The following is an 18,616-nucleotide window of genomic DNA, read 5'->3' as shown; positions in this document are numbered from 1 at the left end:
TGACTTAGTAATTTTATTATGCATATACTTGAAATGTGTCACATTCATCAGGCATGCATTTGTCCCCAACCCATATTTCAATGAACTTTTTGATTGACTGATTCTCAAACTAGCGTTTTGCAAACTATAGCAGATGTTACATGTTCTCATTGTAAGGGACAATTTAGGCTTGTTGCTGTTCTCTGGTACGGGATGGATTAGATGATTTGCTGTGTAATTTTAACTGTGTAAATGTACTTTAGGAGAAAAGTTCAGTGACTTCTTACTCGTGGACAACATGATTGTTGCCAAAAGCAGTCTTACCCCTAGCTTGTGTGCAAGCTATGCTAAGAACAAAGGACATTGCCTATTCTTTATGCTGCAGATAGGAAAGATCCACTGACAGCAGTGTGGCTGGGTGCATGCCTTTATTTTTATGTTAACTTCAGGATAACAGGAAACTCTTTTGTAACTTGATAGCTAACATGCTCTCATCTTTGCTACCCTACTGCCCAGTGGTGTGTTCTAAAATAATAGGTATAGTATTAGATCATAGAGTAAAGTAGGTCTCAGATTAACAGTACGTTTTGAGATATTTGCTTATTAAATTACATACATGCATATTAATAATGGGAAAATAGAAATATATAGTTTTATTTATTGAGTAAGAACAAATTCACACAGTTAAAGGTATGAGAAGAAGCTGTAAATGGTTAATTTGCCTTTCCTATCAGTTCTATGCAAGGTGAAGTACTTGACATTTTGAAACTGGCTGTTAGTTCATTTATTAATTTCCTAAATATCCTGAACATAATTCCAAATGAGGAAAAAAAAATTAATTGTAAGAACTTAGTTCAATAATGGAATAGTTTGAAATCTGAACTCTTACGAGAGTAACGTTATACAATATTGTGTGTCTATTCTACCCACGTAAGTCATTGAAACCACTTGAGCTGGAAGAGATCCAAAAAGATTGAGCCCAACTTGTGACTTCACATAGGGCAGCCTAAAAATTAAACCATACCTCTCAGAGCATTGTCCGAATGCTTCTTGAATTATAGGCAGTTTATGTGTATCATGCATATGTTAGAAATGTAAAAGGATATAGTCAACTGGACACAGAGACAGATAGGAAGTACAAAGAATTAAACCCGGTTCAGATTGGGACTGTTCCTGAAACTTCAAAACAGAAGACTTGAATGTCCTAAGTCTTCATAGTTGAATATAATTGACAAATCAAAATTCTGTTCTCTTGACCTTTTGTTTTGATATTGTGGCTTATATCTCTTGAATATGCGCAGCCTAATTGATGGAATTACAGGTACCTATTTATTGTCTCAATCTCATCTTTAAGTTTACAATTGTATTAAGTTTGGGGGCCATCCAACAGGCTTTGTGATAGTGGTGTTGCATTCCTTATCAAGACTCCTATTAGCATGCACATTTTCGAGTCTTGCCTGCATTTAGGTTGTGCAGCAATAGCGGGTAGCAAGGATGGCAAAGCAATGGAGGTTATATTAAGAAGGCCCAAAGTCTTACTGCTTATTTTAAGTCCTGAGCTCTTCCATATCTGAACAACTTACAGTGTTATATCTTGTCTGGATTTTTACTTTCTGGCCTCTGTGCCCCCAGCTATTAAATTTGTCTTGAACATCAAATCTTTTCTTGCTTAATGCCACCTTTTGGATAACTTTTGAGTAAAAGAAGGGAAGGTCCCTGTATGTTGGCTATGATCGTATTGTTTAAAAGACTTTCTTCAGACCACAGAGAAGGGTGGGTTATCGGAATTAGTGTTGACATGCTCTGTTCTCAAAACATAACCATAGTTCCATTTGGGGCGCACACTTCTTATTTGACCTTTGTCCTTTTGACTTTGTCTCCTCTCTCTGGGTTGATTCTTAATAGTTGATTCTGTCTCCTGAACAAAGGAAAACATGGCTTGTTTTATATAGTCATGGACAAAAAAAATTGAATTTGCAGCTGACACTCTTCTGTGGTCTCAAGATAATAATTTGGCATGGGGTTTGGAGAGGGGTTCTGTTTCTTTTACTTTGCCTTTTTGAAAGAGCCCATGTGGTACGGCTGTTGAATTCAGCATGTTGTGAAATTTAAAACTCTTTAGATGCTGTGTACAAAATGCATTTAATGCCATACCCTAGTAACTGGCAATGTGACTTAAACAGTGTTGCCTCACATCCCTTTATATGGATGCAGTGGTTGAAAGAACGTTTTGCTAGACTTTTTCTCTTGACCTAACAATATGTGGGAGGTTTGACACAGGTTTTAAGTAATGATGGCCTTACTTTAACAGTAAGAGATGCATTAGTCCGTTAACTTTCTCTCTTAATCCCTGTTAGTCATCTTTGATGTTTGGCTTTCTGACAGCAGCTGGGCAGAAAGCATGGCAGCTGAATGTCATCTTTTCTGTGCCCTTGGTTGGATCTATGGCTTCCCATAGCTGAAGTCCTTTTCTGGTTAGGTGTAAGTATTGAAAATACAAAGTCTGGTGAAAATCTTGGCTGATAACAACTATTAGTTGTAGGTGCAGTGTGTGACACCTCCAAAGGCTTGTATGTTTCCAGAGCGCAGAGCAGCTCCTCTCAGAAGTGGATGTGTTACCCTGATTATTAAGGTCACTCCTTATTTGAAAATAAAGGCCTGGACACTGATTTGACATGGTAAAATGAAAAGAATTGTTTGTAAACAACCCTTAGCTGTTACCAGCATTGCTTTTACTGACCCTTGCACAGGCCATGTGTATCTCGTTTTCCTCAGCAAAAGTAACTGTTCCTAGTGCAGTTTTTGCCACTGAACATTTTGTTCTTAGCAGTCCTTTCACCCACTCCATCCCGTTTCTTTCCATGGAGGTTCTTGGGCCTCCACAACTCTTCTTTAGGAGGTGCTTTGTGTCTGTGTGTATCCCCCACGCACAAAATGAATTATCAGTTTATCTCCCATCATAACTAATTTTGTTTCACTGGAGAAGATGTGTTTAGCACAATATGGAACAAATTCGAGTTGAAAACTATTGGCTTGCTTGTTTCCGTTGCTCTGGAGGTGTTTTTTTTTCATGCACCTGGGTGCTGCCAGGTTTCAAACAAAGTAAATGGCATTTTGGATTAATCTCAAATACTAAATCAGTGTCAAGATTGAAGTCACACTGTTTGAAATCTGCTATGGCTGTTCCTTGTCGTACCTCTTGTGTCTTATCCCTTAACTCCCATATACTTGTTACATTTACTACTAAGGCCTGCCTTCCTTAGCATAATCTTGTCACAGTCTCTGGGAGAACTTCATGAACTTCATCCAGAGCACCTGTCCTTTAAGTCCTGCTGCTTCTTCATCTGTTCCAACATCTCACCTCACATACCCACCCTTCCCTCCTGGTGCCTTTTCAGTGTTAATGTGTTGCAACTGCTTGCGAAAGCTGTGGATCTTTTTCGCATTATTATATAGGAGATACTGTTTCAAATAAAGCTTGACATATAAGTATCTGTGCCTCATCTCCAGGAGCTTGGCTTTAAGGTCTTAAATATTTCTTAATCCTTGAGTGTAAGATTAGAGATGGCAGTGAAAAATAGGCATCCTTTTTGAGTAGTAAGATGCCTGGTTTTAAATGTGTAATTTTGTTTTGGAAGATGAAAATGTGACAGAAATGCAAAGAAAAAGGTGGGGGAAAAATCCTCTAACTTTTTTGGCTGCAGTACATCAGAGGAATGACTAATCACTTCAACACTGCTAGACTTGAGGTAAACACATTGTTGGCTGAAATAGGTGGCCTGAGTGGCTGACCTAATTTGTATTCTAGACCATCAGTCCTGACGAGTTTTTGGGTAACTCTTTCCCAGAAACAGGGGGGAAACAAGCATACAGGAGGTATTTCACATCAAATTCCTTGACTATGTGTGTCCGTAGTAGTGTCACCAAATGAGCTTCAACTGCGCTAGATACTGGACCTTTGTGTTTTAGGGATGGAAGACTGTATTTATTCCTTTCAGAACAAAAACTTTTCCTCCTTCTTTAGGGCTGGTTCACCAGAAGTTAGAAAAAGCTGTTTTCTTTCACAGGTAACCTGTAAGATCTTGGGACTGCTCTGCAGTGGTGTTAAAAGGCAGCTCTGTTGGCTGCTCTCTCCTCCAGTAGACAGATGCTCAGCCTAGGGGTGCTGTGTTCTCTTCAGTGCTTTTCTAAACTACAGACTGGCACTTCAAAATACACAATAAACCACCAGCATGAGTTAAAAGATGTAATTGTCTTAGTGATGTTAAAAACCTGGCAATTTTCCTTTAAAGACTGGAAGTTAGTACACTTGGCAGTGCCACCTGTTAGTGGCAGTGTTTGACAAGAGGCTGTGCCTTGGGCACGGATCTGAAACCTCAGTTCCTTCTAAGTCAAGTCCATCTCACAAAATACCAATTATGACTGATGAACTTTAGCAGAAAGCACAGACAGTTCATCTGCTTTCTGCAGAAACATATTTTGAAATGCATCGATTTGAAGAAGCATTGAGAAAGGGCAAACACAATCTTTTTAGAAATTGTACTGGGGAGGAGTGTAAATGAAATATCCTGAAGGGATGACAGCAATTGAAAAAGCAGCTTTACAAAAAGTGTTTCTTCTTCAGCAATACCAAATCGCATTTGGGGGGGGGAGGGGGGAAATAAAGTGAAAAAATCTGATCTTTTGTATGCTTTGCTGTCTTTGGTTCCTTCTACATCACAACCTCATTTGAACTTCAGCTTGTTCCCAAAGGAATTACTTTAAAAACCCCATGTATTTAAAAAGTAGGTCACCTCTACTGGAAGACAGTATTTAGTAATCAGAATTAATTTCCTATCATGGAAGGTTTGTTTTTCTTCTCAGCTTTATCTAATTTTCCCACAGAATGTTTGAAGTATCTACAAATGTACGTTAGCCTTAACTGTTTGTTACAGTTCTGGAAAAAATAATTTATCATTTCTCAGAGTATGCATTTGCTGTGTTAATGCTGGTCTCACAGCTTTGGTTAGAGAATCGGTTTTGGGGACTCCTGGAATCTAGAATCTTCCGAACTAGAAAAGCTCTTGCTAATTATCTATACAGCTTGAGGATCTGATTTCCCCCCCCCCCCCCAATTCTAGTTATTGCATTTGCCATAGGGCAAACTCTGTGTATTTTATTCTTAGTTTTGCATATGTCTATACATATACCCACAAGTACAGTTGTACACCCAGGATTTTCACGTGAGGTCAAAGTATTGGTTTTTGTTGTCAGACAGGGTGTCCTGGGTTCAGCAGTAGCAGTCATTTTTCTCCTACTGCTACTGCTGAACCCCAGGACACAGGGTATCCTGGTGACATTAAACCATGGTGCAGGTTCTGAGAGTAAACAGCAGGTATACATGGGTTAAAATGAGCGTTTTTTTCTCAGATTAATAGAAATGCATGGTTTTTCTAAGCTTTTTAATCCAACTGTTCTGTATGTAGGTTTCAGTACCTTAAGTCTTTGTATGTTCACTTTAGGTTTATGTTAGTATTGAAGATTATCAGTGGTAAGAACTGGCTGTTTTCTTATGGGGTGCTTTTTTTTGTTTGGATGAGAAGCATCTTGCTAGCTCACATGAAAAAGAGGCCACTGACTAAGGTGGAATCATTATATTATCTTTTTTGTATGCAGGACAGTGGGCCCCAACTAGATTGAAGTCCTGCAATGGACCGCGATGCATTTTTAGCAATAAATGTTTAAAAAGTCAGTAATAAAAAGTGGGATACTGTGGGAACACTGGATATGAAGTCAAGCATGTTTTTCAAAGCAAGTTGGAATCTCAATTTGAAGTTTATTTAGAGCTTAAAATTAGGTGGCTGGCTGCTATAACTATGTATTAAATTTGGTCTCTTGAGTCGTGGTAAGTATGAGCAAATCACAAGAACTCTCCGGAATACTTAATGTAAAATTGCTTTTCTCAAGCCTAATAAAATCCTGATATTGTGCATATAAGCAAATATGAATCTTCCTGTTTAATATCTAAGATGAGATGTCCCCTCACTGATGTTGTAGAAGGGATTTCCCCTGCAAAGAAGTTAAATTTTCTGACTGTTTACACTTACTTAGTCACAGACAGCTTAAAAATTGTGCTGTCAGATCTTCAGCAAAAAGGGAAGTTATTTAGAAAAAATTACTTTCCCTTTGAAGTGTATACTTTAGAATTCAGTATATTCCTCTTCTGCTTGATAATTTGGCTTACTGGCATGTTACATTGCACTTGATTTATTTTGCATTAAAAAATAGTGCTTTTTTGTTTACATGGCTGTCTTTCAAATTGAGCAGTCTGACAATGGAAATCAATATGGAATCAAGATAAAAGCTGCTTTACGTGCACTGTTTTAAAGCTGAGGAGAGACGTGTGTCTCTTGACTAACAAAGACAATTTTGTAGGTGTGTGGATGTATATATACATATACATGTGCATGTATGTATGTACACCTTTTGTTTCCCCAGCTCTTAGAGCTCAAGACCGTATGTCTTCCATGTGAAATCCACTTTGTGCTATGACACTTAGAAAGCTGTTTTCGTGGATTGCCAAGTTGCTTCCCGTGTGTCAAAAATGTTGGTGAGGCTTTTAAATGTTCCCTGCAAGCAGCTTTATCTGCCAGTGCTTCTGTCACTTGATATCTCCCTAGTACAGAGTGGTTATTTGTATTCCTGATGGGCAGCACTGCTATTTATGCTGTTTAAATGGAGATAGATTCAGTTTTCTTTAATCTGCCAGCGACATTCTCAGGCCTTTGTGAATGGGTGAAACTCCATCATTTGGTTTAAGCACAAGCACACAGAATCAGTGAAATCTCAGAGATGCCACTGCAAAGGATATGTTTTTCTGGTGGCCCCATTTGTTTCTAATCGTGTTGACAGACTTCTGGTGAACTCTTTCTGGTAGTTTTTTCCCCCTCTCTTTTCCCTCACCCCAGCTGAAATTTGGCATTCTGATTGTCTTGCCAAGGCTTCAAAACTGTTACTGTACAGTGTCTTTGAAGATTTCACACAGGCCTTCTTACAAGCAGGTCACTGCAATAGCCAGTCTGTTACAGAATACACCTTGGTAGTCTCTTCACTCTGTGCAGTCAGGTACATGATGCTGATAATTGAGTTTATTTTTATTTCACATGATGGTTTTCCTCTGAATTTCTTTTGCTTATTTGAAGCTTTTCTGTAGTGCTGTTTTGTGCCTTTGTCACACACATGGCATACTGATAGGTTCTTAAAGAAATAAATAATTGCAACCTACATTTGCAGGACTGCTTGTTTTTCTGTGGAACTAGGATATTTAGGACTCTTGGCATAAAAGTATTTAATGGTTTTACACAATTAGTACAAAACCAGGCTCTTGTAATAGCTTGGAATATAATTTTGGCAGAGCAAAGAAATACACTTGCTTTACGCTTAATGTGGTGGTCTTGTGATCTTTGCTATTAGTCGTATTTATTTAAGTGTGTACTGTATGAATATTAATGCAGATTTGACCATAGACTTGTATCAGAATTGGGGCAATAATTTGAAGTGATCTAGTCTTTGTAGGGCATTTGTGCTTGTCTCCCACCAAGTAAACTGTAAGACATGGAATTCGTGGAATCGATGAGCTCAGCTCCTTCCTTGAAATGCCTGTACACCAATGCGTGCAGCATGGGAAATAAGCAGGAGGAGTTGGAGACCTGTGTTAAGTCAGGAGATTATGATCTGGTGGCAATTACAGAGACGTGGTGGGACAGCTCGCATGACTGGAATACACTCATGGAGGGCTATGTCCTTTTCAGGAAAGACAGGCCAGCCAGGCAGGGTGGTGGGGTTGCTCTTTATGTGCGAGAGCAGCTGCAATGTACTGAGTTCTGTCCAGGGGCAGAGAACGAGCGAGTTGAGAGTCTGTGGGTGAGAATTAAGGGGCAGGCTGGCAGGGGCGATACTGTTGTGGGTGTCTGTTACAGGCCACCAGATCAGGGTGAGGAAGTTGACGAGGCCTTCTACAGGCAGCTGAGAGCGGCCTCACAGTCACAGGCCGTGGTTGTCGTGGGGGATTTTAACTTCCCTGATGTTTGCTGGAAGGACTACACAGCAACCCAGCCACAGTCCAGGAGGTTCCTCCAGTGTATGGATGATAACTTCCTCATGCAAATGGTGGATGAGCCAACCAGGAGAGGAGCGCTGCTGGATCTCATCCTCACTAACCAGGAGGGTCTGGTCGAAGCAGTAAAGGTTGAGGGCTGCCTTGGTTGCAGCGACCACGAGATGGTGGAATTCAGGATCTTGTGTGATAGGACTAGTGGAATAGCAAGTAGAATTGCAACCCTGGACTTTAGCAGGGCAAACTTTGGCCTTTTCAAGCAATTGCTAGGGGAAATCCCATGGGCAAGGCTGCTTGAAGGTAAAGGGGCCCAAGATAGTTGGTTGGCATTCAAAAATTGCTTATTCCAAGCTCAAGAGCAGAGCATCCCGACACGTAGGAAGTCAAGGAAGAGGGCCAGGAGACCTGCGTGGCTAAATAAGGAACTGCTGGGTATGCTCAAGTGGAAGAGGAGAGTTTACAGGTCATGGAAGGAGGGGCTGGCCACTCGGGAGGAATATAAGGCTGCTGCTAGAGGATGTAGGAAGGCAGCTAGGATGGCTAAGGCCTCCTTAGAATTAAATCTGGCAAGAGGGGTCAAGGACAGCAGAAAGAGCTTTTTCAAATACATGGCAGATAAAACTAACACCAGAGGCAAGGTAGGCCCACTGGTGAATGGGGTGGGTGCCCTGGTGACAGAAGATACTGAGATGGCAGAGTTATTGAATGCCTTCTTTGTCTCTGTCTACTCTGCCGGAGGCAGTCCTGAAGAGCCCTGTACTCCTGAGACCTCAGATGAAGTCAGGTCAATGGAGCAGTTTGCCTTAGTCAATGAGGAATGGGTTAGGGACCAGCTGAGCAATCTGGACATCCATAAATCCATGGGTCCAGATGGGATGCACCCGCGGGTGCTGAGGGAACTGGCAGAAGTCATTGCTAGACCACTCTCCATCGTCTTTACCAAGTCTTGGGAAACGGGAGAGGTGCCTGAGGACTGGAGGAAAGCAAATGTCACTCCAGTCTTCAAAAAGGGCAAGAAGGAGGACCCGGGTAACTATAGACCAGTCAGCCTCACCTCCATCCCTGGGAAAGTGATAGAGCACCTTATCCTTGATGCCATCCTAAGGCATGTCAAGGATAAGAGGGTCATGAGAGGCAGTCAACATGGCTTTACCAAGGGGAAATCATGCTTGACCAACCTCATAGCCTTTTATGAGGAAATAACACGATGGATGGATGATGGCAGAGCGGTGGATGTGGTCTACCTTGACTTCAGCAAAGCCTTTGACACAGTCTCCCACAGCATCCTCATAGCTAAACTGAGGAAGTGTGGTCTGAATGATCAGGTGGTGAGGTGGACTGAGAACTGGCTGAAGGAGAGAAGCCAGAGAGTTGTAGTCTATGGGGCGGAGTCTAGTTGGAGGCCTGTATCTAGTGAAGTGCCTCAAGGGTCAGTACTGGGACCAGTATTATTTAATATATTCATCAATGATTTAGATGAGGGAATTGAGTGTACTGTCAGCAAGTTTGCTGATGACACTAAGCTGGGAGGAGTGGCTGACACGCCAGAAGGCTGTGCTGCCATCCAGCGAGACCTGGACAGGCTGGAGAGTTGGGCAGGGAGTAACTTGATGAAATATAACAAGGGAAAGTGTAGAGTCCTGCATCTGGGCAGGAACAACCCCAGGTTCCAGTATAGGTTGGGGAACGACCTGTTAGAGAGCAGTGTAGGGGAGAGGGACCTGGGGGTCCTAGTGGACGGCAGGATGACCATGAGCCAACACTGTGCCCTTGTGGCCAAGAAGGCCAATGGCATCCTGGGGTGTATTAGAAGGGGGGTGGTCAGTAGGTCGAGAGAGGTCCTCCTCCCCCTCTACTCTGCCCTGGTGAGACCGCATCTGGAATGTTGTGTCCAGTTCTGGGCCCCTCAGTTCAAGAAGGACAGGGACCTGCTGGAGAGAGTCCAGCGCAGGGCGACAAAGATGATTAAGGGAGTGGAGCATCTCCCTTATGAGGAAAGGCTGAGGGAGCTGGGTCTCTATAGTTTGGAGAAGAGGAGACTGCGGGGTGACCTTATTAGTGTATATAAATGTATAAAGGGGGAGTGTCATGAGGATGGAGCCAGGCTCTTCTCAGTGGCAAACAATGATAGGACAAGGGGTAATGGGTATAAACTGGAACACAAGAGCTTCCACTTAAACTTGAGAAGAAACTTCTTCTCAGTGAGGGTGACAGAACACTGGAACAGGCTGCCCAGGGAGGTTGTGGAGTCTCCTTCTCTGGAGACATTCAAAACCCGCCTGGACACATTCCTGTGTAACCTTATCTAGGTGTTCCTGCTCTGGCAGGGGGATTGGGCTAGATGATCTTTTGAGGTCCCTTCCAATCTCTAACATACTGTGATACTGTGATACATGCTGTCCCATTACCCTCAATGCAGAAGGTCAAGTGCATCAAAATCACAAATGTAGTGCAGCCAAATCTGAAACGCTTCTGGATCTGCATTTGTCAGAATTTATGATGTCAGGGAACAGCCTGTGTCAATGCAGCTGACACTAGTGCAGACATCTTCTAGAGTATTTACTGTGTACAGCAGAACAGTGTTTCTTGCTTGGCCATCATCTTCTCTGCTGTCTCTCCACCAGAAAATACCACTCTTTTTCCTGATTTGAAGGAATGATGTTAAGGTGTTACAGGTAGTGAAGTAACACTACCAGACTGGTAGGATGTCATGACTGGATGATGATTTTATTTAAAAATTCACTAAATAACCAGGTTTTATACAGGTGAATGTTCAGGCTTCTCAATCGTATTCCATTTTGAGCTAACTTTAAGGTTTGGTTGGTTTTTTTTTTACTTAAATTGGGTGGGCAAGTTTGCGATAAAGTTTTTTTCCCTTCCTTTTGCTCACTTTAAGATAGTGGTTGGCTTTGAAAATTTTACATACAAGTATTTCATATTGGTGTACTACCTCAGACACATGAAAAAGTTCAATGCTAGAACCGTGGGATCTGTTCACCTCTGTAAACACAAGTTTCTGCTAGACCAGAGAGGATTGGGAAATGCACAGCAAGGAAAGACTGGAGTTCTGGATGTGTATTCAAGCATATTTTTCATATGAGTAGTGGTGCTTTCGGTGATGCTTCACCAGATTATTCTGTCTTCTCAGAGACAAAGCTGGGGCATGGGGGAAGAAGTCTCTAATTTATCTTGGTGTGTAAAATCTTCTCACTGAAGTCAACTGGGTTTTGTTTCCTTCTATGTTTTCCTACTGTCTGTGGGCATACTGCTTTAAAGTAGGATGAGTCTGTGGAAGGAGACAGACAGTATTTCTACTCCTTGAGAGAGGGAGACAGTGGTGTTTTGGTTCTCACGCCCCTGTGTTACGATGTCCAACTGAGAAGTCTTTTAGCTACTCTAAAAATTACTCCCTTTAACCAATTAAATTTAGAATTAAAGAAAGATAATAAGCAAATGCCCTTTAATAGATCTTTTTTAACTACAGTACTGGCTTCATGGGGAAGCATAAATTTAATTAACAGAAAAGATAAGCTAGCTGAAGGGAAGAGGGGGTGGTGTGTGTGAGTTTGGGTTTGGTTCTCCTTGTCCTGGCCTTGGAAGTGTTCAGGTCTGGGTGGGATAGGGTTCTGAACAGCCTGATCTAGTGGAAGATGTCCCTGAACATTGCAGGGGGGTTGGATAAGATGACCTGTAAAGGTCTCTTCTAACCCAGACCATTCTGTGATCTTCTGAAGATACTTATTTTCTTCAGATGGTGGAAGTAACTCCTGACTCTGGGGTGGACTTGTATTTTCACTTAGGCTCTTGTTTAAAACTTGTCAGACTCCAGCAAAGACATGCTCATTTAATTGTTTGGTTTGGGTACAGGTGTGTGATGCCTGGAGATGGCTCATGTACTTGGGTTGCATCAGGAGTTTTTCTAACTGGGTGTTTTACCTATCACAGACAATAATTGAGGCCTCAGAGGGCAACGCAGGGCGTGTCATAAAGCCTTGCATTCTCCACTGATCCCATCTACTTTAACATCTTAATGCATTTTAATCCCTTACCAGATCCCATATTACAAGAATAATTTAATTGCCGCTTAGGGGCTGGGAGTCTGACAAAGCTATGAACTCTGGTCATGTTTGGGGCCTTTTTTTTCTTTACCGTGTGCATTTGTTAGCCAAGCTGGAAGACCCTGTTAGACACACCCGAGTAATATGTTTCTTGCTTTTCCTTTGGTGTTGGAGGGCAATGTTTTTATCAGAGCTTGCCTTTCAGCCCTGCAAACCCAACTGCCTGGGAAAGATGATGAATCTTTGGGAATTCTCTGGTTTGTCACTTTTGTACCCAGGAGCACAAGACTTTAATAAGTAACTTCCTTATTGCTAGCAAATAAAACATGGATGTCTGTGGCTCTAACTGATTTTGTCCTGACAGTCGAGATAAAGACATTCTTCCTCAGTTTCTTCTAACTTTCTTTTGTTCTGTGTGAGGGTACACAGCAGTGGTGCACCATGCCTGCCACACAGATTAATGTCTCCTCACCAAACAGTGCCAGCCTTTTCTGTTCCATGAAAATCTTGTATCAAAACTGCTTGTTATCTTTCTGGACTCTTATGTATGCTGTATTATGTCTTTTTTTAAATGGAGAATAACATGACAAAAATACATGTATTTTCTTAGCCCAAGGTGGCCTAATGTCCTACTGCATTTTTTTCCTATCCCATTCCTTGGGAAATGTTGGTGGCTTTGTCTTCATTAGACTTCCTCAATGACATGTTGCAGGTGTGTAGTTTACCACATGCTTATTTACTTGCACATGAACTTTGAGGAGGGCATATTAGTGGTTAGTAATGTCTGTGATTAAGATCACTATGATCTTGCAGAGCTCACAGGTGTTGCAGTGAGTATGCTCACTAATGCATGCTCCTAGTAAGCATCTTGTGTGTATATTTTGCAGAAGCAAGTAATTAAACTGAACTGTATTTCTTTGCACAAGCTGTTGGAAGCAGCTGTGAGAAAATAAAGTAGAAACTTAAGGGTGTACCATGCAGAATCTGTTGCGCTTATTTCTGTGATCATGAGCTGGCTACTTCTGTTCCAAAAAATGAGTTTAGAAATGTCTCAAATAGGCTTATGGATGTTCAAGAGGGTTGTGAGCAAATACCTATTGAATATAATTCTGGCTAATACTTTTTGAAATTTCGATTATTTTTTTTAACCCTAGGATCATAGGTTTGAATGAAAAATATACTGCACCAAACTCTTTAAAACTGTTTATTGTGTGCATAGTATTGCGAAGAAAACAGTGGGAGCACTGGAGGGAACAGGAAGTATACTTGATTGACAGTGGGAGAGATGAATGTAGAAGGCAATCCAGTTGTATGCGCTATGGCTCAGTGCTGAATGAACCCAGAACAAATTGCTGATAAGCCTGCTTTTTTTTCACCGTGCCTTGTATGCCCAGTGAGCACATTGCTGCACACAGTGCGTGGATAGTCACACTTAAGTCTGGCCACTTGATTGTATCTGTGTGCAAGTGCTGCTAAAAAGCTGATCTTAAGTTACTTGCCTGAGGCAGAGCTCCAGTTTGGTCACTGCTACTTTTTCTCCTGTAGCACTTCAAAATTTTACCTTTAGATATATCACGGTGCATGTTGTAATAGGCAGGCTTTGGGGTTTATTTCCACTGACTGAGTTTTGACCCGTCTCTTGTTTGTTTATTGGAATGCTTAGGAATTGTCTGTATCCCCCCCATGGAGGTACTTCATGCTGTAACCTCTGATGAAGAGTGATTCCCCAGCTTCAGTCAGTGCATGGCGATGACAGCAGTCAGCTGTAAACCTTCCAAAGTCTGTGGTCAGATGTATTCTGCAAACTTGCCCAGGCACAGAGGATGACTTTAGTATGCTGTTAGCATCTGTGCTGTTACCCTTGTCCAGGCTCCCTGCACAGTATCAGTCTGGCCACAGGTGTTCTAGGTGTCTGCTGCTCTCCTCTATGTGGGGACATTTATGCATGAAGGTGGATGCTTGCACTAAAACAGCTGCATTAGGTATGCATAGGGTTAGAAATGAATGCATTGCTCCAACAGTCATCATAGGCAAAGTGGATATAGCAGATTTGCATAGTAATTTGTTTTGAAGTTCAGTTGGTTACATCGACTGAGGTATGACTGAGCTGTGATTTGTGATTGAAGTTGCTTGCTGCAATTCTGTACGGAAGCAGAATCTTATGTAAATCTTATTCTAAAAATTGTCTGGCCTGGGGAAGGAGAGTTCTACATGAAAGCACAGGCTTTCAAGAACTTGCTTCTCCCACCCCCTCTAGTTACAAAAAGGTAATTGCTCATAACATCAGTTCTTTCTGAGCATTCAGCTTTGCAAATATTGCTAAGGCAGGTTTTCATAGCAAGTGAAACTTTTTTCACCCCGCGACACAGAGTTGCAAGTTAGTAGTATCCTCTGGTTTTCCATGAAGGCTTAAATCTCTTCTGTTGTTGATGAAGTAACAATAATGTGTAAGTAACTCACTGTAAGACTTCTGATTGACATCAAGGTCATTTCTTCAATTTGGACAGGCAGAGATAGTTAAAATAAAATTATATTTTAGGATTTTGTTAAGGAGAGTGTGCTGCCAATGTACTACTCAGCACTTTCTTTTTAAAATGTATTTGACCACAAGTTAATTAAGTTACTTTCTGTATTGGCTGATAAATACTGGGATGCTCCTGCTTGGTTTGTTTTGCTTTAATATACCTAAAGGAGATGGATCTTAGAACCTGGTAGTCTGTTCTAGATAGAATGGTTTAACAGCGTTTAAGGATCACTTGCTGTAGTGCCAATAGCCATGTTATCCTGTTGTCCTGTTTCACTACGTGCCCTGAAACATCCAGGCAAATAGTTGAGACTTGTCTGTTTTGGTGTCCAGCTGGTTTGCCTCCCAAAGTTTTGAGGCTGTTGCTGTGTCGGGACTTATTCTGAAAGGTCTCTAAAGAATTTTCACTACTGTTCTTCAACTGCAAGAGGAAATTGCACTCCCTCCGACTTCATGAGAACCTAATTACCATTTCCTTCGGAAGAACATCTGTAGGGCTGTGAATGAGCAAGCTGTAACAAAACAAAAAACTTCTGTGATATTCCTCCACCTCCCTGGTTCCTCATGTTCGGTTTCTATTGCAAAGCCCTACCTAGCCTTTCTTCATTTTGATACGCTTCAGAGAAAACAACCCTTTCAAGCTTGCTGCCTGTTAATAAAGCAGCCAAATTGCGTTGCCTACCTTGCAACAAGAAGTATTCTCATAAAGGATCTGGTAGATTTTCCCCTATTAGTATTAGAAGGAGAACCACTGTGGCCTTGATAATTTGAGTCTCTGAACTGAAAAAAAAAAAGGGGGGGGAAATACAACCTGGGGGAGGAGTTAAATCTTTCTCCCACTCCCTTATACCTGGTTTAAAACCTGCCAGCCCCTCTGAATAATTCATCGATCACGCAACCATTGACCTTAGTTTTTGGACAGGGGAAGTATTACATGATTAGCTTAAAAAGTAAAAAGAAAATCCCATACGCCACCAAAGAAGGACATCTGTTTCTAACTTCAGCTTTTTATTTTTTTATCTTTCATTTTTTTTTTTGTTGGTAAATCTCCCAGACAACAGCAGTTCTGTAGAGAGTTTAAATATGAAGGAATGGCAGGACGGGCTAAGGGCACTTCTACCGAACATTAACATCAACTTTGGTGGACTGCCCAATGCTTCTTCCCCCTCCAACGCCAACCACAGTGTACCAACGTCCAACACTGCCACCACCGACAGCCTGAATTGGGACAGCCCTGGCAGCTGGATGGACCCCGCAATCATCACAGGTAACCGTTTCTCACTCCTTCAGCTCCGCTGGCAAACCATCAAATGGGTATTTGGCACAAACTGATTTAACATCTGGAGAAAAGAAAAAGTCAGCATGCGGTGGTCTCTTCCAGCTTCCATCCACAAAACCTCAAGGGTCCAGGAATTTTTGTGGAACTGCTAGGTATAACAAAGTGTCACTTAGGCCTTTGCAATGCATGCCCGGGACCTTTGCAGGCAGTCAGGTGGATCAGCACTTACCCATAGGGTCAATCTGTAGGTGTCCCTTCTGTTGGGTGGCATGTCCGGTATGTGCGTCGCTGGTCCTGAGGCACTGAAGGCATTCACTGGACTTTGTTATTTAAAAAGGGACATACTCCACTTGTTTATAAAGCTCTCTTTTATAAGGCTGTCTGGTTGTGTTTCCCTGTTAGAGAGGCTGAAGCATGATTCAGGCAGGCAGAGTAGGAGGTGAAGCATGCAGCGTACTGGTAGTTTGGTGTGGTAAGGTCACGTCAACAGGGATGCAGTTCTCGCAAAAGATGTTTGATAGAAAAATGTGTGGTTATGAAGTGCTCTGAGAGGGAACTTTTTCCTGTCTGGATTTAATATTAAATGTTTTGCGGGCAGGGTAATTATATATAATAATGTGAAATGCATTTGCTGTACAAACTAATCATGTTTTCTCACTGTTGCTGTTTGTTAGGTTAAATTGACCTCCTTCATGCTCAGCTTATTGCTTCTGCTCTGACTTGCCTGTATGCCTGTTTTTTTCTTCTTTTCGTAGGTATCCCAGCTTCCACAGGAAACAGTTTAGACACGCTTCAAGATGACAATCCTCCACATTGGCTAAAATCTCTTCAGGCCCTCACAGAGGTGGACGGCCCCAGTGCAGCACCATCACAGACACACCACAGTAACCCCTTCAGCACACAGATCCCTCTGCACAGAGCCAGTTGGAATCCCTACTCTCCTCCTTCAAACCCCACCAGCTTCCATTCCCCACCTCCAGGCTTTCAGACAGCCTTCAGACCCCCCAGTAAAACCCCCACAGATCTACTACAGAGCTCAGCGCTGGATCGTCATTAGGAAAGGAGGAAGAATTAAAAAATGAAAAAGAAAACCCAAAACGTTAGAAATGCAGGAAGTGTCCCACCCTGACTCCTCCCCATGCCCACCTACTGTTCCCTGTCATATCTTTCTTTCTGAAGAATCCAGTTCCTGATCAAACTTCCCCCCCAAATGCAATGCCATCGCAGGGTCATGACTGTATCTTTTTGTTAAGTTTCTGCTGAGCCGGTGTTTGAAATACACTGTTTGAAATATTTCTAACCATTCTAAGGAGAAAAAAAAAAAAAAAAAGAGAGAGAGAGCAGTCAAAATGCAGTCTCAGTGCTCAAGGAGGATAGTACTGTCCTACGTCTTTTGCATATGAGTATTTCTGCCTAGTGGAAAAGCGGCAATCTGCAGTAGGGGAAAAATGCAATGCAGAATCAAATGCAGAGACATGAAAAGGGTATTTCGTTTAAATGACATTATTGAACATGCGGGGCGAGCAGTGGCCTAGCATTTATTTTGCATTCAGTGTGGCACTACACAGGGAAATTGCTGTGTTGGGGTTTGGTTTGGTTTTTTATTTTTCTTTTTTTTTGAGAAAGGGATTTTATTGTGTCAGTTTGACATGAAGTGTGTTGAAAGACAGAACAATTATAGCTATGAGTAACTGGCATGTTGCTAAAGAGTGGCTTAAAGAGGGGAGAATAAGATTTTTCTTTAATTTTGGCTTTAGATTTAAAGTAAACCTTAATGTTTTAAAAGTGTTCACAGATTTAATACCTAGCATATACATAATATAATCATAAGCAGCTGAAACATGAGTGATATTTACTTCAGTCTTTCTGTCTCCTCTGTTTAGTCTCTCTTTCTTTTTTTTTTTTTTATTATTGTTGTGAAATAAAAAAAACCAAGATCCACCCGATTAGGGCACTCTGGGATAGCACTGCATTGGGGCCACATGATCACCATCAGGAGCAACCTCTGACCTCCTCTGCCTGCAGCTTTTACTTAACCCTGTAGTTTCTGGACGTTTGTGCAGTATTGAAAAGACAGGAAAAAAAGAAACAGATAAATAAACATGGTTATAACCTGACGCTAAAACTAAAACCAAGGAAATGTACCTCTTTCTTCAGAATTAAAACTAAAATCTTAAATAAAACAGAAAACTTGATGATGACTTTGTGTTTGCTTTTCATTTTTTTAAATTTGAGTTTTTAATTACTGCATCTGGTAAAACTGTATGTTATTGCATGGGGTGTTTTTTCCTGTTCATCTAAACTGGAGATACTTTTTTCATGGGAATACTGCTTTTGCATGATGACTTCTGTACTGGAGGGTGGAAAAAGCGTACGATCTTTACGTTTTTAAGGTTATTGTTGTCTTCACTCACAGCAGTAGCTAGAGGCTGTGTGTTTCTAACCTTTATTGGCAGTATCTGTTTAGATCTGAAGCATGAAACCTTGTTTGTATGTTCTGATTTAAATGCCATGGCACTTGGGACAGATATCGTACAATAACGTGTCTGAAGTTGTGGCAGAGAATTCTAGTTGCAACTTCAGTTTCCATCAGCAACCTCGCTTAAAGGTGTAAAATATTGTCACTACATGACAGGAGATGACGAAATCTTAACATACAGAAGGCCCCCAACAAGCTCTTG

General features: G+C 41.6%; 1 protein-coding gene across 6 annotated transcripts in view; it reads left to right on the top strand.

Annotated features, from left to right (window-relative positions):
• Positions 1-18,155, top strand: part of CNOT4 (CCR4-NOT transcription complex subunit 4) — an 84,327-nt gene extending 66,172 nt beyond the window's left edge. For 4 of the 6 annotated variants that reach the window (XM_080616204.1, XM_080616201.1, XM_080616202.1 and 1 more), the window contains 2 exons: positions 15,711-15,923; positions 16,691-18,155. In XM_080616204.1, the coding sequence (XP_080472330.1) occupies positions 15,711-15,923; positions 16,691-16,992 (515 nt within the window). In that variant the 3' untranslated portion in view covers positions 16,993-18,155. The remainder of the gene's footprint in view (positions 1-15,710; positions 15,924-16,690) is intronic. The other 2 variants (XM_080616206.1, XM_080616205.1) reach the window with 2 other exon arrangements.
• Positions 18,156-18,616: the final 461 nt, after the last annotated feature.

This window comes from Psittacula echo (assembly GCF_963264785.1).
Source record: "Psittacula echo genome assembly, chromosome: 1".
Classification (NCBI taxonomy): Eukaryota; Metazoa; Chordata; class Aves; order Psittaciformes; family Psittacidae; genus Psittacula; species Psittacula echo.
The sequence above is the reverse complement of the archived record's forward strand: the minus strand, read 5'-3'. Positions and strand labels throughout refer to the sequence as shown.